This window comes from Macadamia integrifolia, chromosome 7, assembly GCF_013358625.1.
Source record: "Macadamia integrifolia cultivar HAES 741 chromosome 7, SCU_Mint_v3, whole genome shotgun sequence".
NCBI classification, from domain to species: Eukaryota; Viridiplantae; Streptophyta; class Magnoliopsida; order Proteales; family Proteaceae; genus Macadamia; species Macadamia integrifolia.
In genome coordinates, this window is record NC_056563.1 from 653,914 (window position 1) to 675,068 (window position 21,155).

At 38.7% G+C, this 21,155-nt stretch overlaps 3 protein-coding genes across 4 annotated transcripts; 2 read left to right on the forward strand and 1 right to left on the reverse strand.

The window, feature by feature from the left end:
- The first annotated feature begins 2,244 nt into the window (after positions 1 to 2,244).
- On the forward strand, positions 2,245 to 7,610 carry LOC122083774 (U-box domain-containing protein 52-like). Of its 2 annotated transcripts, none has more exons than XM_042651663.1 (9): positions 2,245 to 2,614; positions 2,757 to 2,860; positions 3,084 to 3,205; positions 3,316 to 3,537; positions 3,606 to 3,885; positions 4,114 to 4,215; positions 4,633 to 5,061; positions 5,794 to 6,558; positions 7,332 to 7,610. In XM_042651663.1, the coding sequence occupies exons 1-9, from the start codon at positions 2,431 to 2,433 to the stop codon at positions 7,500 to 7,502; spliced, it is 2,379 nt and encodes a 792-aa protein (XP_042507597.1). In that variant the 5' UTR covers positions 2,245 to 2,430; the 3' UTR covers positions 7,503 to 7,610. The 2 variants fall into 2 exon arrangements, with proteins under 2 accessions (XP_042507597.1, XP_042507598.1); XM_042651664.1 differs by having other exon boundaries at positions 2,255 to 2,614; positions 3,612 to 3,885.
- An 854-nt stretch (positions 7,611 to 8,464) lies between these two features.
- On the reverse strand, positions 8,465 to 14,940 carry LOC122083592 (U-box domain-containing protein 34-like). Its single transcript, XM_042651457.1, has 9 exons — positions 14,589 to 14,940; positions 11,915 to 12,036; positions 11,715 to 11,830; positions 11,010 to 11,131; positions 10,639 to 10,907; positions 10,356 to 10,457; positions 9,789 to 10,217; positions 8,919 to 9,665; positions 8,465 to 8,792 (listed from the first exon to the last, which is right to left on the reverse strand). Exons 1-9 carry the CDS (start codon positions 14,764 to 14,766, stop codon positions 8,601 to 8,603), a joined length of 2,277 nt encoding a protein of 758 aa, XP_042507391.1. The 5' UTR covers positions 14,767 to 14,940; the 3' UTR covers positions 8,465 to 8,600.
- Positions 14,941 to 20,092: 5,152 nt separating this feature from the next.
- Positions 20,093 to 20,938, forward strand: LOC122084129 (leucine-rich repeat extensin-like protein 5). The gene has a single exon (XM_042652210.1). It carries the CDS (start codon positions 20,227 to 20,229, stop codon positions 20,776 to 20,778), a length of 552 nt encoding a protein of 183 aa, XP_042508144.1. The 5' UTR covers positions 20,093 to 20,226; the 3' UTR covers positions 20,779 to 20,938.
- Positions 20,939 to 21,155: the final 217 nt, after the last annotated feature.

Genomic DNA, 21,155 nt, shown 5'->3' on the forward strand with positions numbered 1-21,155 from the left:
TATATTCTGGCCCACTCATGCAAGCCCAAAAAAATGACAATAAATCAATAAATGATACCAAATATAACCATTATTTAAAATGTGAACATGTCTTTACTTTTTAGTTTTTATTCTTTAATTTGGGGGGTAAAATAGGTATTCTACAATCATTAAAGGGTCGGGCCAAGTCGGTGTACAATAGGCCGGTCTCGGTCGAGCGTTATTCGGTCAGTCTCGGTCGGGCGCCCGACGGTCCAAGTAGCAAAACCGAGTCCGACCATTTATAAACGGGCTGGGCTCAAGCCCGACATGTTTAATAAAAGGTCCGGGCCGGACTGGTCTATAAATGGTTGGTCTCGGTCGGTTTAGTCAGGTCGGGCCACGAATTGACACCCCTAACGTAAACCCATCCCTTCCACCCAAATTCTATTTTTCATTCTCGGCTGTCTGCAATAAGTCCTCTTGTTGATCGTAAAAGTGTTAGAACTACCCAACGGCAACCTGCTCCACACTCATTTGAGTTGAAGTTTTTCAGCCCAGGAAACCCCTTTTTTCACCCAGCAAGAACGATGCAGCATCATTATCTTCCACACAAGTGCATTAAAAAAAGATTGTTTATTGAAAATATAAGAAGAAAACAAGAGAAGTAGAGTGGGAGACAGTCTACTTGGGAGACAGAGAGTGTTGGTGTACAATGTCTTGTATTCCATCAGAGTTTAATTAAAGAAGTACTTGTGCAGTGCTTGGCAAGATGGCGGTCCCGCTAGCCGGTTAGTGTCCCGTGGGGATTGTAAGGGGGCAAGAGCCCCATGCATAGCGGGGGTGTAGGGGGACGCGGCCTTGCTCCAATTTTTTATTTGAGGGCAGTTTTGTACTTTCTGGATTAGGGCTTTTCGCTATATATTTGTAGTGAAGGTTTCTTTCTCTGTAGTGCAAAAAATACTGAGAGGTATGAGGATGAGCACTGTAACTCTATTCTCCATTAATAGTGAAGTAGGATCTCATTGCACCAAGGACGTAGGTAATCTTACCGAACCTCGTGAACTTGTGTATATTGTTTGTTCTTATTTTTCCATTGTTTTCTACATCGGTTTAGGATTGCGTTTCTATAGAGAGTGTCTAAGGGGTGTGAGTTTGAAAATTTTTTTAGAAGAATATGTGGGAGACCGTTTATGTTGGTGAAGTTACCTGTGCTACTACTGTGGTTGCTAGATGAAAACCGAAGAGGAATCACTAACAGTGATTCAATTTCTGGACGATCATCCCATACTCACCAAACCCTTTTGCTCCTTGATTGCATGGATTCCCAAAACAAAGCATCTTATGAGCCTTCTCAGCCGGAAAGATAAAGCTTCTAGTTCCCACCATATCATGACTCACATTGTCTCTAGAATCTAGCAACTGAGTGAAACGCCTACCACACTCCCACTAGGAATCCGATCTTCATTGGAACCCTGGTTTGTAGTCGCCATTAAAGAGACTCACATAGGACCACTGAAACAAAGGCTGGAAAACTTGATGAAAGAGGAAAGAAGGAGGGAGATGAGAAGCAAAAAGGGAGGAGTTTACACAAAGTGCAGATGCGATTTCTCCCGCAAGGTTGAGGAGGAGAAGACCTTGCTGTTGTCTTTCTTCTTTTTTTTTCTGTGTCAGGAGAGCTTGAGGGCAAGTCAAAAAATGAGGAAAATGGAGAGAAAAGATTTGTATTAGATATAAGGGTAAATCAGTCTTTTTACTCGCATTTTAACGTCGTCAATCACTAATAGAACGATTGGTGAAATTTTCAAACTATAGGGGAGGAGAGTGTTATTGACGAAACTATGTAGATAAGAAATGGTATTAAGGCAAACTAAGGGGGAGTATAATTTTCTCATAATTTATTGTGGTTGATCCATCTAGGGAGGTTGGTGGAGTTCGGTATCGTGCCTGATCCACACTTGAAATCCACCCAGTCTCCCTTCTTATAATAGGCTAGGGAGATTGAGTAGATTCTAAATGTGAATCAGATTGATTCTTGTTGAAAGACCTGATCGAAACAGAATACTTTGGCAAATTCAACGAGTTGAATAAGAAAGGATTATCTGATTGACCACATAGGGGAGGGGTCAGTTGAGTTAGTTGATAGACTTGAGGTCTCCGTTTCTAATATGAATTTGTCGTTTCAGGTGTGGTCATCAGGTGGTGGCACGCACAGAGCGGACGAGAAAGCGGAAAAGTCTTCGTTCATCCCCTTCCTCCTCCTCTTCCTTCTTTGTCACTGCCTCCCAAGGGCTGAAAGTCAGTGGCTTGTGTTATTCTCTCCAAGTCGGTGGTGGTGGTGGTGGTGGTGGTGGTGGCGGTGGTGGTAGCGGCGGCGGGGGTGGTGGGTGGTGGTGCAGGTGACTTTGAAGCGTTACTGTGCATCACAACCTCAGGAGGAAGCAGTAGTCGTCCATTTGAATGAAAACTTGAATGGCTAAAGCTTCGCCTTTAACCGATGATGATCGTGTGATAAGCGCCATTAACACCACCGTAGCTGTGGCAATCGATACTGACAGGAATAGTCCTTACGCTGTCAGATGGACCATCGATCATCTCTTGAACTCAAATCCTCACATTATCCTCATCCACGTCTCCCATCGCTTCTTGCAAAACCGTAGTACCCTTCTCTCATTCATTCATTTATTCATTCATTCATTCAATCAATCAATCATCTACTCTCTCTCTCTCTTTCATGATCATGAGCAGCAGTAGCAGTAGCAGTGTATTGACATTTTTACTGTTTTGATTTCTTCTAGAGGATTTAGGTTTGAACGAGGAAAACCCCAATGGTTACCAGGAATCGATCAAGGACATTCTAAAGCTTTTCCTCCCCTACCGTGGATACTGTGCTCGCAAAGGGGTACGTTCAACGCCTGTATAATTCAGAACTCATATCCATTAAAATTGACCCTATTGACTTAAGAATTGACGTTTACATACTTAAATCATCTGATCAATGATTTGATGAGCCTTAACGAATGCATTTCGAGTAGAATCCCATGTTTTTTTTTTTTTTTTTTTTTTTTTTCAATGGTCCTTTGAAGTTGGGTTAGCTGATTGATTGAAATATCGAGGAATTTCAGGTTCAGATCAAGGAGGTGGTGCTTGATGATTTTGATGTTTCAAAGGCGCTCGTTGATTATCTCAACGTTCACCGCATCAACAACATTGTTGTTGGTGCATCCACTAATAATTCCATCTCAAGGTCTCTACCCCTATCTCTGTTTTTCTCTCGATCTCTTCATGATTAATTTCTAGTCTCTCTGTTTTAGTGTCATAGCAATCTCATTCCTGTTGTGGCCGAGGGAAATTCAGGAACTCAGATGTTGCAACATGCTTAATCAAATCTGCACCAGATTTTAGCACAGTATACGTTATTTCAAAAGGAAATGTGCAATCGAGCCGATCAGCCACTCGGCTCCTTCCCCTTAATTCCATCAATGGTAATGGTGCATCGCCTATACAATCACAACCAACTCAGAAAGCATTTCCACAGCTTCGAGCCCCTGAGAATTCCAACCTCGATGATGAAGTCAAGTAAGTCATATAACAACCACTATACCTCATTAAATAGCTTTCAATGGATGGATTTCAATTGCAAGTAGTGGCAGGGAAAGTTGCAGACCAACGGGGGCGCAGAGAAGGGTTCTGGGAAGGAGCAGTAATGTCAAGATAAGGCAGAGATCGAGGACGAGGAGCACTTGCAACAGCTTGTCAATGGACTACTTGAATCTTCCAGTCTGTGTACCTAGGATCTCAATCAGCTGTGATTCCTTTGACAGCTACAGCCTGGATTATGGGTCCCTTGACATCGATTATGTGAATGAAGAATTCTCCATCGTATCTGATGATAGTCCCATCAGCAACTCCTCCTCACAATCTTCGGTGAGTATTTATAATCAGAATCACATTTACCAATTCACTGTTAGGAAGAAGAAGAAAAAGAAGGTCAATCAACTACTTCATACGAGATATGGCTGGGAAGAGGTGGGTTCAGAATAGTAGATGCCATGTGCACCATTGAGGATTCTCCAGAATGTGCGTTCCAGGGATTACCTCTATTTTGTGTTTCTTTCTAACTAATGGTGAGATAAATTTCTCCTTCCTTTGCAGCCATGTAGGAAGGATGAGATGAAACGACTGAGGCTGGAGCTAAAGCAAACCATGGACTTGTACAGCACAGCATGCAAAGAAGCAATCTTAGCCAAAAAAAAGGTTTGATTACATTACATCCTGGTTTATATAAGAATCAAGACTATCAATGGAGCAGTGAACCCAACTCGAGGAATTGAAAAGTTATTATGTCAACCATTTGGGGGTCTAATTCAAAAACTAAAGCTATTTGGTGGAGATAGTCTAATAGTATAAGAATACACATCTAAGGTCCCAGAGAAGAGAACCAATGTGGAACTATACACCTCTCTAACTCAAAACATGTATGATCACATCACATGAGATCTAGGCATCGAAACCTGCAAAAATAAGGTGATAAATTTACCCGACATGTGATTGGACAGTGACCATGAGCTTTAAACTTCTCTAATTTGTATGCATTTTTATTCATATCATATATGTTCATAGTCAATACAAGGAACAGAGGTAAAATATTTAGTCTTGATGTTTGGATTTCAGGTTGAAGAGCTACATCAATGGAAGATGGAAGAAGGTAGGAAAGTTGAAGAAGCCAAGTTTGCTGAAGAAACAGCTCTTGCAATGGCAGAGATGGAAAAAGCAAAGAGAAGAGCAGCCATTGAATCTGCACAATCTGCACGGAAGCTAGCTGAAAAGGAGGCAAGTAGGAGAAGGCGTGCAGAGTTAAAAGCCAAGCGTGAGGCAGAAGAAAAGATGAGAGCGGTAGCTGCATTGCATAACAATGACGTTAGGTATAGAAGATATACTATTGATGAGATCGAAGCTGCCACAAATTCCTTCACAGAATCCCTGAAAATCGGTGAAGGTGGATATGGACCCGTTTACAAAGGCTTGCTGGATCACACGCCTGTTGCTATCAAGGTTCTCAGACCGGATGCGCACCACGGGAAGCAGCAATTCCAACAAGAGGTGCCTGCAAATAGTTGTATATAATATCTTCCTTCTAGCTCTAATCATTCTTGGTTACAAGTTACCCAAAAAAAAATCACTCTTGGTTACATTTAGTATATCTCCAATTAACTTGTCATTTGGCAAATACAGGTGGCTCTATATGATAGAGGACACTACGATTGAATTCCTGGAGTAATGAGTCTCATCATCAACTCCCATCCCTTCTAGAAAATGTCCAAAATATCCTTCCTTGGCAGTGGCCGTCATCTTCTCACATAGGTTTTTCTTATTATTTTCTCTATCCTAACCTTACAAAGTGGGGCCCTATGTGGACAATACTGTTCTTTGCGCCGCCATTAATGTTCCGCCAGAGAAAGGATACGCTACCACCCTTTCCATCCCTCTCCTCACATGAGATGATATTGCTACCCTCATATTGTCTTATGTAAGAAACTGCTCACTCACACCTCATTGATGGGCTCCCCTATGCCATTTGCTCTAAGAACCCTCTCCCCACCAAATTTTATACAAATTATGGGACCAATTTTCCCATGATGCCAGTGTACTATCGCCCTCTCATATGGGGTTTTTTTATTATTATATTTTCTATGGACCTCATGTGAATAATATTGTTCTCTGCACTGCTTTTGGTATGGTGTGGGAGATTTCCCCCACTCTAGTGTTGTGGAAACTCTGTCCCAATTTTCTTTTATAAACTATTAATGAGCATGCATGATAATGGTGATGCAGGTAGAGGTATTGAGCAGTATCAGACATCCAAACATGGTTCTACTTTTGGGTGCTTGCCCAGAATTCGGATGCCTAGTATATGAGTACATGGAAAATGGAAGCTTAGAAGACAAACTCTTGCGAAGGGATAACACTCCAACTATCCCATGGAAGATCCGCTTCAGGATTGCTGCAGAAATCGCCACAGCTCTTCTCTTCCTCCACCAAAATAAACCAGAGCCCTTCGTGCATAGGGATCTCAAACCTGCAAATATCCTCCTAGACAGCAACTATGTAAGCAAGATCAGTGATGTTGGGCTCGCCCGGCTAGTCCCTCCCTCTGTCGCCAATAGTGTAACACAGTATCGCATGACGAATGCAGCAGGGACCTTCTGTTACATAGACCCTGAGTATCAGAAGACGGGCTTGTTGGGTATCAAATCAGATGTGTATTCCTTGGGGATAATGTTGCTTCAGATCATCACTGCAAAGCCTGCTATGGGTCTCACACATCACGTTGAGAATGCTATTGTGAATGGAACCTTTGAGGAGGTGCTTGACCCAACAGTCCCAGATTGGCCTGTCCAAGAGACTCTGGAGTATGCGAAGGTAGCTATCAAGTGTGCCGAGCTCCGAAGGAAAGACAGACCAGAACTGGGTTCAGAGGTCTTACCTGTTCTGAATCGGCTAAGAAATCTTAGGAGCAAAGCTGAAAGTCGCATAGATACCTCCCAGCCACCCACTTCCAATACCAATTCACTGCCAAACTCAAGATTCTCCAATCAGGTGAGAATCAAATAGGATTAACCTATAGAATTAAAAAATAAATAAAGTTAAACACCCCCCCCCCCAACCCCCTCCCTTTTCTTTTTCGTGTGCTATCTATTATAACTCCCTTTTAATTTGGGGGATAACTAAATGCAGTTTAGGAGAGAGCATATATTTCCCTCTCCCACTCATTTAGGATAAGCTTTTATTGTAAAATATTTTACAGGATTTGTTGAAACTAATACAAAAGTAAAATATTTTACAGGATATATTGAAACCAATTGTATAAGGATTCGAATGGAAAAAATGTTTTCCTGGTAAATAATACAAGAAAATGGAAAACAACATTCATTTCATATACCAAAGTACTTATGGCATCTTTGATCATTGGTACTTTTAGCAACCTTGGAGGACTTCCTCATTCATGTTCAAATGTACTTCTTAGTCATATCCAATCCCATAGACATGGTCAATATACTTGAATTTCTTACCTTTTAGCAAACCTTCTATTCATATTAATCATGCATGTTTGTCGTAAAAGATAATTCGAATTGGTTATTTATATATATGATTTTTATTTTATTATTTTATAAATAATAATTATTTTTCGATAGATTATTTTACAAGGAAACAATCACAACCTTATGGGAAAACCAAAACAGGGGCCTTAAGGAAAAATAAACAACTATTATATAAGCCATGTTTTAGGCCAAAACATCTTTTATATGTTACTTTGATTATGCATAATCAAGAACTGATAAGGACAATCCTCATGTCAAAATTCAACGTAGATCTGTTCTACAAGAAAATGGAAGCAATCCAAGTCGAAGAAGAGCTGTAGCTGGAGGGGAAAGATTTGTGCCCAGAATGTTTGTTGCATCAATAGAAGGCCGACAGTAGTTGAGGAAACAAATACAAAACAGAGTAAACATAAATGCCCTTCTGCATGTTCATTTTTCTAAGTTTTTAAAGCTTTCCTTTTTGTATCCATTGTTAAGATAAAGAATACGATCTTTTCCTTGAGTACAACATTCAGAAGTTGTGAAAAACAATGTGAACAAGTTTGGATCTATTTGATGCGTCCAGTAAAATTGGTCCAGGCAGTCAGAAGTGCTTCGCAAAGCAGCTGGAGACTCCACTCTTTTGGCCGTTCAGGAACTTAAATTTCATACATCCATCTTTTTTTTGTTTTTTCTTTTATTGGGTTGGGGGAGGGTGTCAACCTGTACCGAAAACTGATACCAATACTGTACCGGATTACCGATATTGAACCTACCGAATTAATTCAATATGGTACCAGTATGGTGTTCTTATGCCAAGACACTATTCGATATGGCATTGGTATGGAATATAACTTAAAAAACACAACATACTATATGAATACAATACCAAATACCGATGCCATATTGAATACTGGTATCGAAAGTCAAACCAAATAAATTTGGTACAGTATCAGTATGAAATTCCTGTATCGAATCACTATTTGATACAATATCAGTATGGGATATATATAACTTGTATCATATCTATTCTGTAACGAATATCAATACCATACCGAATTGACATCCTTAGGGGGCGGGGGAGGGCGGGTATTCTTTTTGGGTGCTTTTCCTGCCAAAGGCAGTTCAGTTGGGGCTCAGATTTTATGGACTTCTCCGTGTCGCCATTTACTTACGAGATCAGTCTCATGGCTAATGCATAGAACAATGACAATACATGAGTTTGACATTTCAAATAAGAGTTTATGTTTTCCTAATAAGAGATGGAAACTGGAAAGAGCTCCACACACCCCAATAATTATACTTTCAAATTACAAAGAATTACACTATCAGCACTACTTTCTTATACAACCCCCCACACCACACCCACCCCCACCCCCACCCCCCCACCCCCAAAAAAAAAAAAAATGAAATGGCACTTTACAGATGTAACGCAATATATATACGTTCCTAAAAAAGGGGGAAAAAAAAATGTTGAGTATCATGTTAGAGCACAGTTTCAGTTGTGTATGTTGCTTCATTGTGCTCAGAAACTAAAGAGTAAAGGGTACATCTATCCAATCAACTTGAGTAGCTTACACGTGTTTTCCACTCTTGTATGGCTGACCGCAATGTTTTGTTTGGGGTTAGCATGGTATGGGGGAGCGAATGCCCTGTCACAGGAGATACAGTATGTCTCTCAAGCCATGCCTTAATTGCTCTGTAGTCATAGGTGAAACCATCGGCTGCAATGTATGGATCCTCCATTACTTCCTGCATATGCATGAAAAATAGCCAAAAATTAGTTGCAAAATAAGAGATCAACCACAACATAATATGTATCATAAGATCATCAATGTTTTTTTTTTTTTTTTGGTGGAAAGATCATCAATGTTGCACCTGAAGGATTGGACAGAAGTAATAGCTTGGTGCACAAATATTGCTTCCTTGTAACTTGACACTAGCAGCTGCCATATCTGAAAGCTTTTTGAGAATTGGCAGCACTTCTGATTCAAGATCTGGCCTATCCCTGCATCTGAGTTTGGAACATTTCAATGCAATCCGTGCAAGTTCTTCTGATTCAACAAGAGGCCAATCTGTAACCGAGTTGTCCAGTATGCGTGCAAGGGAGCCATTGTTAATGGCATTTTCAACAGCTATCAGCAGGCCATTTGGATGGCGAGCTGTCAACAATTGGAGGGTGATTATTCCTAGTGCGTATAGATCTGATTTTGGTCTAATAGTACCTGTTCTCTGGTACTCAGGATCCATATAATAGATGGTGCCGGCAAGAATAGAATCTCTGTACTGTGTGACATTGTCCGGCACAATCTCAGACACAATTTTAGCCAGCCCAACATCACCAATCTTGCTCACATAATTCCTGTCCAACAAGATATTTCCTGGTTTCAGATCTCGATGAACAATTGGTTCGGGCTTTGTGCTGTGTAAGAAAGCAAGCCCACAAGCTACTTCGAAAGAGATCCGGAACCGAGCAGACCACGGGAGAGGAGTGCCCTTGCCTTCAAGAAGATAGTCATCAAGACTTCCATTTTCCATGTACTCGTAGACAAGAGATCCGTTTTCAGGACAAGCTCCAAGAAGTAAAACCATGTGTGGATGGTGTATCTGGCTAAGAACTTCAACCTACAATACATTGACAGTTAGAAGAATGCAGCTTACTAGACATAATAAAATAATGGACCATTGGGAATAAATGGAAACAAAAATCTGTGCCAGCAATGAAAATAATCCCAATCCAAAATATACCTCCCTCAGGAACTCCTCTTTCTTGTCAGATGCATCTGGCAAAAGAACCTTGACAGCAACAGGAGTGTGATCAATGCTGCATTTATATACTTTTCCATACCCGCCCTCACCTATCAGCTTATCATTCGAGAAGAAACCAGTTGCAACTTCTATTTCCTCCTCTGTGTACCGTCTGTACCTTTTGTCACTTAAGATTAGTGTGTCAATCATTTTCAGTCTCTCCGCAGACTCTTTGAGGGCATTCTGCTCTGCCACTTGTCTTTCATGGGTCTCTTTAGCAAGCAACTGTCTTGCCACCTCAACCTTTTTTAAAGCTTCCAAATGCTTGGCTCTCTCTTCAGCAGCAATTTTTCTCAAATTTTGTTCCCTCTCCAAGACATCATTCAATTTCCTCGCTTCTTCAACGTATTCAGAAGAAAGTAACTGCACCTGGAAAACACGTGGGAAAGTTTTTCTAAGAAGTGAATAGGATCATAATTCATAATTGCAGTATCTAATTGGATGGCTCACAAACCCATTACATACTGGTGCCCATGCGTGCATTCAAGTGTACATCAATCCTATTACCTTGCTTTGGGTGTAGACCAGTTCATTACAAGCTTGATTGTACATTGCTATGGTAGTTTGCAGTTCTACCCGGAGTTTCTCTACTTCAGCCTGCACCTCAGACTGCAAAAAGTATTTCAACTTTATGTGAGCATTGACTTGGTATATCTTATATATTCGTTATAATTCATGTACATGTATGTCAGCTGGGGGATTCAAAATTCTTGGCTTCAGAAATGAGTTTACTCTAAAACTTCAATAAATAACCCATGGAACTTTAGGCATATAAAGTAAGAACTACTACCTGCTTGGCATCTGTAAGGGAAGTCATGAAATTATGGCTTGTATTTCCAATGTTTTGATGGGTTCCTTGATAATCCGCTGAAGTGCTGTTACTTGAAAAACTGCCACGGATATGTGTTTGAGAAAATAGATTACTGCTAGCTACTTCTGATAGCACTTCTGAGGCTTCATAAATCGTCCCTCTTATAGAGGTATAAAGCGGTTTATAAATGGTAATGGGTCCTTCTCCATGTTCTCTTTGAGTTAACAGCCTTTGCCCAGCATTGCTCCCTGATTGGATAAAGCAAGTAATAGCAATAGCGTACAATGAAATGTAAGCTCGTAATTAGAAAAATGACAACTACTTTACAATGGAAGGGTCTCTTAACATACCAGCAGTAGAGATGGGATTGGCCAATTTTCTGATGACTTTCCGTTTTGCTACAATGTAGATATCGCAAGTGTCTGGGGAAGAATTCAGAACGGTAGATGGTACATCTGAGCCCTTTACCATCCTAGTATTGCAACTAGAAAACTTAGTGAAGTTTAACACAAAATACCATCTACATTAAAAAATTAGCACACTCAAAGCAACTTGTAACACAGATGTGGAGCATACAAAAATATTGAAGTAGTAAAATGGAGAAAGAAGGCTGCAATCTTACATCTCTATTCCTTAGTGACAGACTTGATCAGTGATCTCCATAAGAAAAGGGGGGGGGGGGAAGGGTAGAGAATTGTTACTTCGACTAATGTGCTGTTTGATCAATAATCCAGATTAGACAAGTTGAGGAACTTTCACAGTTTCAGAAGTTAATAAGATCCTTCATACTTTTAAGGTCTTGCATGTACAATTTCTCATGTGAAACTCTCAGCATAACCACAATAGCTATAAGGGAAAGAGAAACACAGTACAAAATTTTCAATTTATCTCAGTTTCTGATGGCATATTTTGTGTCCACAAAGCTTCGACAATGTGCATGCAGTTGTCTTACAACTTGCTATCATCCACAATAAAATACAGTTAAATAATAAAATCCATTTAAAGGACCACAAAAAAATGAGTTATAAGTAATTCTTTACGCTCTTGCCACATACCTCGTGATACAATTTGTGGAGGAGGATCCCAAAACTAATCTTTTGATACCCGAATCAGATGCATATCTCAAAAGTGCAGCTGCAGGATTGCCATCTTCTAGAACCAATGTTTCCATCTACACAAGTTTTGGATCTAAATCATGCTACAACTCTGACCCAATATGAGCATAGTCTACCTTTAAGTACTAGAAGATACCTACCTCGCTTATTTTGCATAATCTCTTGAAAGGAAGGAAGATTTTTTCATATTTCAACTTTGTGTCCTGCATATACATGGCTACCACACCGGCCTCCATTTGCTTGATTGGGATATATTTCCCCGCTATATAAAACAACGACAACAAGGACATCAAAATTTTGTGATCTTAACATAAAACATGAAAAATTAAATATGCCAAACCTCAGATTTATTAATGCTGCATTGATGGCTAGCTGGAGAAATAATTTCATTTTGAATTCCCATAGCCACTAGATGCACAAGATAATGCTTCAAAATGGTTTCGTACTTTCATATCTAGTCAAATTGTTTGCTAATAAAAACATAATGAGAAATTTCTTTATATTTTCATGGTGAATGTAAGAGAGTACATAGTTGGTGTACCAAAATGTAACCACCTTCATTCCAAGTGACAATCCAACATTTTAGCACCTTTGAAAAGGTATCATCTAATGATACTAATCCAGTTCCTTCATTTGGTTCAAGTAAATCAGTGATTGTGTCTCGCGATGATTAAAACAATCTCTGAAATGCGTGCAGCGACTTGAGACTCAGTCATTCACCTCTTCATCCACTGCTGCACTAGCCCACACAGGTAAAGCTGCTCTCCTAGCCTCTTCATCTTCTTACATTTTGGTTATTGATTCAGGTGCCTCCTATCATATGACTAGTAAATCAGATGTGTTCACCTCTTTCCAAAAATATTTTCAACCATCAAAAGTTAATAGCTTTTTGACCTAAGTTTCTAGTCACGGTGTTGTTTCCCTTATTTCTCATTTATCTTTGTCATCGGTACTTTTTTACCCAAGTTTCTAGTCATGGTGTTGTTTCCCTTAGTTTTCCTTTATCTTTCTACTCAGTACTCGATGTTCCTCAATTACCATTAAATCTTCTTTAGTTAGTCAACTTACTAGGACACTAAAATGTTCTTTACTTTTTTTCTTCTTAGTGTGTTTTTTAGGATATCCAGGCAAGGAGGACAATTGGTGGAGGTATGAGGTTGATGGCTTATACCATTTAGATGGTGCTTCCTTTACAGCCACATCAGTTGCTTCAAGTAGTTCTTCTCTTCAATGGCATTTCTGATTGGGTCACTTGTCTCTCTCCGAGCTTCAACATATTGTTCCCAGTTGCAAGATTGTCTCTCATACTTAATGAAATCTCTCAAGTCTTAGTGTACTTGAGAGATAAACATTTGAGTCTATAAATACGATTGGCCAATCAATATAGTAAGTTACTGGTTTTGATTAAAGAATATTGAGTCTAGAGAGTTGCTCTCATCCCTTGTTTGTTCTACATTTTTTTCATATAATGAATGTGTTGGTGTTAAATAAGCATCCCTACTTTGTTTCTCGTGTCCTCTGTAGCATTAAGAATGCTTGTTGAGAAAACAACAACAACAACAACAATCCTAAATTAAAGATAATTTTTGAAAAAAGTTCTCTGTTAGAGTTAAATGGATATTGATCATATACTCTCTCTCTCAGCTTGAGAATTTATTAGCAAGAGTTTCTCTCCTTTAAGACATTAATGCAAACTGCATTGGTTTCAGAGAACATTTGATCGGGTTCTACTCCTGCTACTTTCAGTGTGGCCTGTTCATTTGGAGCACAAGTCGCATATTTGATGAGGACAGAAACTTGAGAAGATTTCAGCGGTTGGATCAAGTTTTCTTCCTTAATATCTACGACAAATATCAGGACTGGGATTTTGTGAGGATTCAGGCTTCAACAGATTCACATTTGGGTGCATAGAATTTTCCCCTAACCCCAGAGTATTTCCAGAAATAGGGGCATGAATAAGCTCATGGTCTTCTAAGAGGGTTAGAGGGGTGCTGACTGTAGAGATCATCAGCTCACTAGCCTTCAAAGAGGGATGCAGATTGTAGAAATCATCAGTTAAAAAAATTAACTAGTAGGACGGATTCTATATTTCTAGCAGAAGGGGCTAGCAAGCATGTAGTGTGCCCATAGATTATGGGTCTCTTCTGCATATATAAGCTTATATTCCTTTGGAACAGTGGAGGTGGTCAATTTCTAGATGAAAGCTAATCAAGCCACATATTTTTGATAAGCTGCCTTTGGTTTTTCTCCTCTTGAAATTTTATTGTTGCAGTATGAAAAGCACACTTTGATTAGTATATGTATACGCCTGTGCCTATTTTCTATTTTCAATGAAATTAACTCTTTAGAATCCATCCAGAAGGAAGAGAAAGCAATTTCTAATGAAAAGAAGTTGAGAACTAAAAACCTGGATAGTGCCAATTTCAGGATCACTAGGCATAAATTGGAAACTTAGGACACTATTGGGCTGATGAAATCAAAATCTGATTTGAGTTGTTCCATCCTCCAGTTTGAGTTAATGTCAACGATGCCCAAAACTCATATTTTGTAGTAAGTTCGAGTAAAGAAGATAGTTTTAGAGGAATCAATTGTTAATAGTACTAGAACTGATTCCTTTAATTTCACCTATAAGCTATTGAAAATTTTATGAATAGGTACCTGAAAGGGTATAGTCGGTGCCATTACAGATCAAAAACATCCAAGGACAACCAGAGATTTTTACTTCAATCAGATATTATATATATATATATATATATATCTATATATATAAATCAGTAAAGGAGATGATTCAGAAAAGGAGAGAGTAGAAAGTACATGGTGTGGGAATTGAATCGACGACAGGCATAACGTGTACGAGCACAAAACGGTCGGCATGAGGCATTAGATTCTCCATGGCCCAAAGTACGGCACGTCGTCGTCGGCCGCTCACGGCCACTGCAACGGTGTTCCTGGTCGTTGTCGCCGCCGTCGATGCACCATCGCTGCTACTCATTCTTAAATCGAACTTCGACCTAAACGTGTGAGAAGAAGTCGGAGACTCGAGGGTATGGGAAAATGGCGAATACCGTGTTGATTTTTGACTACGACCTTCTTCCTCCAGAGTCTCGCTCTAACTGAAACTGAAAATAACACTTCACGTTTGGTCCTGGGCCCTGGCCCACCAGTGATCTGTGATCTTCTGGGAAAAAATTGTCACAACTTTGGCAAGTTTGACCATTAAGACGGATATATACGGAATATCCCGCCTTCTCTAGGAATTGGATCAGATCAAATCGGTCAGAGTGGGTTCATTCGGATGCACTTTTATTTTTCAAAAATAAAATTAATTTTTTGGACCATTTTACCCTTAGATCTTATCAATTGATCGATAAGTATTGAATTGGTATCAAGGGTCGATCTTGGAAGAGGGTGAATCATATTCAGGAAAAGAGTGGTTTTGAGTCATTGAATTTGGATTACAAGTTTTGCATGGAAGGGTGTAGGCAACGTTTTAAAAATCAGAATCGATTGCAATTAATCCCAATTGATAGTTCTACGCAAATCATTCTAGGGATTTTGTGATTGGGTCACTATATTTCAACTTTGAGGGATTAATTCTAAGATTTTTTGGACTGATTTCAACTAATTCTAATCCGAATCTGATTGAAATCAGAAAAAATTGATTCAATCCCCAATTTTGAGTTTGATATCTTGGGTGTAGGAGTGTAGGACTTTTATATACAAAATAGGTTCAAGTGATATGTGGAATTATTCATGCATATGACAAGGAAAGATATTTTACAACTACAAATATTAATCTAGATTATTAAAAGTATTTGAATAATACCAATCCTAGTTGGAAAGAGACTTTAAATCATCTCAATCCCAGTTACAATAAATTAAACAAGCAAGCGACATGAGAATACTATACATGACAAGATTTCTCTAGATGATGGTGAAATATAAAATTCTTTAGGTGGTATTTTTTGTATTAACAATATTAGTCACATTTCTTTTCTTGTATGATTCATCTCGTATTAAATTTTATCTTTAGAAAAAAGAAGCTTGAAAGGAATCATGGCTCTTATGCCTAGATAGAGAGGGCGAAATGATCACCTTGCCTTGTATCAAAACAGAAGTCTCACCCTTATTAATACTTTCATGTGCGTTTACATTGACACTTTTGTGTGTATTTCCATTGCCTCCGCATTAGTGCAGGGACCACACTCTCTTTTAGGGAACTCTCTTCCTTTATTTTAATTATATTTTAAATGATCTACTTAAAAAAAAATCTATTTCGAAGGTTTAACATGTTTTAAAATCCAATTGGAGTAGTGTGAATTCAAACATTAGTAAAGAGCAAAGAGGAAAAAAAAATTCCACAAAATCTAAGAGCTAATGAAATTGCTATATTGAGGAATAAAACCAATTTCAAACTTTCTTGACTACGTGATAAATTGATTGAAACTAAAATTAGTAAACCTAAAATAATATTGTTCACATGTCAAGTTTCAATCAAATTAGAGTTTACTGAGTGATAAAATAAAGAATAAAAAGAAAATCACGAGAGATCTAGTAGTTGCTAGAGCACCAATAGGTATGCATGGATGTACACCAATACAAGAGCATGTATTGGGCTACATGGGAGGGGTTTTTATTGAATTTGGGGCTTATGTATCACCAGTATACCTATATATCCAACGGTCAGAATGACTACATCACCTTTCTTATAGCAGGGAAAAAAAAAAAAGTGCCTATGCATATACTTTATATATACATCACTTAATTTGACAAGTTGGGGACTTCACTCACACACACACAAGAGGGGAGGGGGGATGATAGGAAAGGGGGGGGGGGGGATGCGTGTGACAAGAGTTAATCCCTAAACAACAAACCTAGCATCTGCTCTACCAACAGAAGCTGCAACCAATGTGCTATGCATTGGATTCGCAAGAACTTGACATATCCATATTACATAATTTATCAGTAGGTGATATGCTGCCAAAACCTTAAACCATGTTTTTCCTAAAAAAGAGATTGAAAATCCTGGGCCAAGCATTTAAGATCCAGTGGAAAGAGAAAAAAAAAAAAAAATGCCCATCCTTGCTTTTCTTCCCCAAAGTAAGGTTGTCCCATGCATGGAATCAAGTATCAGTATCGGATTGGCCGATGCATATTGATCATTTTTTTTTTTTATGTATATTTTTTTTACTGTTTTCCCCTTAAATAACACTGATAACCGATCTAAATCGATCAAGTATCAGATCTCAGTCGATACTGATACGATACTAATACTTGAAACCATGGTCCCATGACATGATTCAATAGGAAGGAAACTTGGGCTGGGCCAGCCTGTGTGGGCTGATCAGCCCGGCTCTTAATTTAGACCAAACAGCCTGGCTTGAGATAGACGTGAACTGCGAAGCTCAACCCTATCCCCAATATAAGTTAGGGCCGACCGGCCGAGCAAGGTTGCCATTGACCCAATCCAATCTAAGCCGACTACATATAGTGCTAGGCCTGGTATATTTATGAGTAATTCTTCTGCTTATTATTCCTCTTTGCTCCATAGATCATGTAGAATTATTGTTATGAGTTCAAATTATCTGTAGTGAGTGGTGAGGTGCAGTGAGCATCCAATGGCTGGGAGGACCCGATCATGCACTCCGGTCATTGGATGCTTACTACACCTCATCGCCTCACTGCAGACGATTTTATTGTGTTACATTCTCGATACCTAAATCCTACCACCGATTAGATATATATTAGGAGAATTTTTTTTTTTCGCCTAGGATGAACAGAGAATCTAGTCATCCACAAGGTGTGATCATATGATTGGACTCTTGGGCTAGTGATTTCCATCATTAACTCTATATACTCTTGTACAAAGTCGAAAACACCATTCCCCTTTCAATCCAAAGGTTAGATGTCATGATTTAAGATGTGCTCTCATCATTATTACTTGGCTGAAGGAAACTGGTCCTATATATTATACGTATATTGTAAAAATGCAATCCTAAAATGATGCAGAAGGCAATGGAAAAACAAGAACAAACAATGCACACATGTTTACGAGGTTCAACAAGATTGCCTATGTCCTCAATGAGATGAGATCCTGCTTCGCTATCAATGGAGAATAGGGTTACAGTGTTCATCCTCACACCTCTCAGTATTTCTTGCATTATAGAGAAAGAAACCCTAGATCTCCGTCCTGCTTGTCAAGGCGCCTGCACCAGTACTCCTTGGATTAAACTGTGACGGAATACAAGACATCATACACCAACATATATATCTTGTTATAATATTTATTATTATATTGATTGTAATTTACTTGTGAAATGATTAAAAAAATTTAATAATAATTTGAAAATATTTTTTCATTTTTTTGCACATTTTTTGAGTATTCATGTGAAATGAAAAGATTTACATATGTTAGATCAAACACCAAGAAATTCAAAAATAAATAAACAAAAGATCTGCACGACACAGAAATTTAACGAGGTTCACACACCAGTGTGGTGTGCTACGTCCTCGGGCGAAGAAGAAGATGATTCACTATGCAGAAGAGAGATTACACCCAAGCATTAACGAGAAAACTCGTCCTGAAACCCTAACTCGAAAAACCCCCAAAATATAATGACATTCTCAACAAGACAACAATACATTATATACTCTAAGTCGTGGGTCGACCCATCTAATCTTAGTCGATCCGGTTGAACCATACCGCAGGGACTACACCCCCATACGAGATCAATGATGGGCTTCGAGCTTGGGCCTGTCGACCCAACCCCTTTGCTTCCATCACAGATCTTAGAAAACTTTCCATTCGGGTTGCCACCAAAATATGTCAGAGTAGGTCAATCTTCAAGATGGGTCAAGAATTCGAGACAAATTTAACAACCTCATTGGAAAAAGAAAAAAAGTGTTCTACCTAAAAAAAAAAAGTTGTAGCAAGACTGTAAGACAAAAAAAAAAGATTATAAATTAAGAAAAGAGAACTTTGCGAGGCTGGTGTTGCCTACTCCTAGATACAGGTGGGCACAAAAAAACCACACTGCCCTATCCCATGTATTGCAGAAGCTCCCGCAAGCCCTCCCATTAATCCCGCTTGCTGGTATTGTCTATTTCAATCCAAATCAGCCAATTCGATTGATATTATTTCAATTTTTTGAAACAGTGCGCCTCACGGCTCCAAAGTTTTGGCATTTTGACGAAGCCCTTTGTCCCTCGGCTAACATACCAAGTCATTAACTGGTTTGTTGGTCAACCACATGAAATTGACCACATCAGATTTTAACCTTGCACTGCAAGCCGTTTTGTTGTTAACATCATTAATTATTATAAAAATTCACTTAGAACTCCCTAGAACTCGAAAATCAAGATACCTAGAGGGATTTGCAAGAAAGTACAAAGTGTAAAATTGTGGGCGCATATATGCCATAAACGGTAGATTATGTTTGGAGAAAGGCATAAAAAGTGGGATTGTCCAACACGTTTGGATTTGGATTCCCTTTGCAATGACGAAGAAAGGTATCTAGTCTCCGCCTACATCATTAAATTAAATAACTCGCTTGCGTATATATTTTATTACTATTATTTTTTTTTTTATTTGGACAAATGATCTAATTTAAAAAATATATTGAGTGGAATAGATCCCTAAATGGGACCCATAAATGTCTCACTCCCCTGCGTGAAGACTTCACATACAGTTTTGTGATGACATTTGGCTTTTTGTTTTCATAAATCCCCTTTCGTTAGATTGTGTTTGGTTGCAAGGGGAATTTAAATGGAAGGGAAATAAATTTTTTATACTTAAAAAAGAAATGTTTATAATTATTACCCCATGTCGTCCAATGTGATTATTCTTTTAACCATTTTTAGTAATAATACATTTTAAATATGATTTTTATTTTACATATTATAGCAAAAGGTTTTGAATGCAAAGTAAAAATGAAAATAACCAAATAAGAAATGATTTGCCGTTAATGTTATAGTCACATTAATGATTACATACATTTCTTTTTTAAGAATGAAAAATTTTACTTTCTTACCCTTTAATTCCTCTTGCAACCAAACATAGCCTTTAGATTTTTTTTTTCTTTTGTGGGCAGAAGAAATATGTTGTCAAGAGACCATTCGTGAAGAGCTCCTATTCTCCATGTATGGAGAGCTGACCTGGACTTGGAGTATAAATTTTAAAAGTTACTCTACGAAAAAAAAAAAAAACAGTTAACTTGGCTTTAGAAATCAAGATCACCTTTTGAGATCGGAAGCATCTCATCATTCTTTTAGAAAAGGAACTGTCACTTTTTCAAAAGACATACATACATGGACAAGAATATTGGTATCTCTCTGCTTGGTACGTAGGGTTTGTAGAAGACCCTATAAGTTGCAAACCAAATCAAAACAGCAGGTTTTGAGTACAGCGACACTGTCACTGGTTGGTTTCTTGGCTTATGAGACTCTACTTGAGATGGGTCATGGGAGGAGTATGGTGTCAATAAGAAGAGAATGGTTTTCATGGCTTCTGTGGATTGAATTATTATTCGTGATCATGTTTTCGCAGGTAGCAATGGGAGATGAAATCGGGATACCTGCAACAGGTTTGCTATGTATTAGTGAATGCTCAACATGTCCTACCATCTGCTCACCTCCTCCAGCATCTGCTTCTTTGCCACCACCACCACCACCACCTTCATCCCCACCTCCACAACACTCGCCACCCCAATCAAACTATTTCCCTCAATCACCACCACCAAAGCCACCGCCACATTCACTATCTTCTTATTCGGCACCACCTCCTTCTTACTCTACTGTGTCATCCAGACCACCCCCTTCTCCATTAAGTTATTTCACCAACACGCCAACAGCTCAGTCACCACCTACTATTAATGGACCACTAAACGACTCTTATCCCTACTATTACTTCTATGCCTCTGAGGCAGCTTCGTTTTCCCTTCCAGCTATCTTTTCCTACTTTGTTACATCACTACTTTGCTCGAGCTTAGTGTTTCCATTTTGGTAATAATGTACATGTTGGGTTTCTAAGGGCAGCAGGTGAAAGTGTTATACAAGCAGTACTTCTGTCATAATCTGGGGTATCATATGTGTATCATGGATCTGTTAAGAGAAGGGTAATCCATTGCTTTTCCATATTATAAATATTTTTACTTCTTTGGTTTCTACTTTCTCAGATGTTTTCTTAGGTACCAATTTTCAGCTCGCTCAGTGAATGTCCTAATCAGGATTATAGTTAGCAAATTCGGATTCGGGAATTATTCGGGCGGAGAATTATTCGGAATAATTCGATTGATTAATTTAAGGATTCGGTCAAAAAAGCGGTAAAAAGCTTATTGGGTTTTTTTTTTATTATTATTATTTTTTATTGTTTTTTTTTTTTTT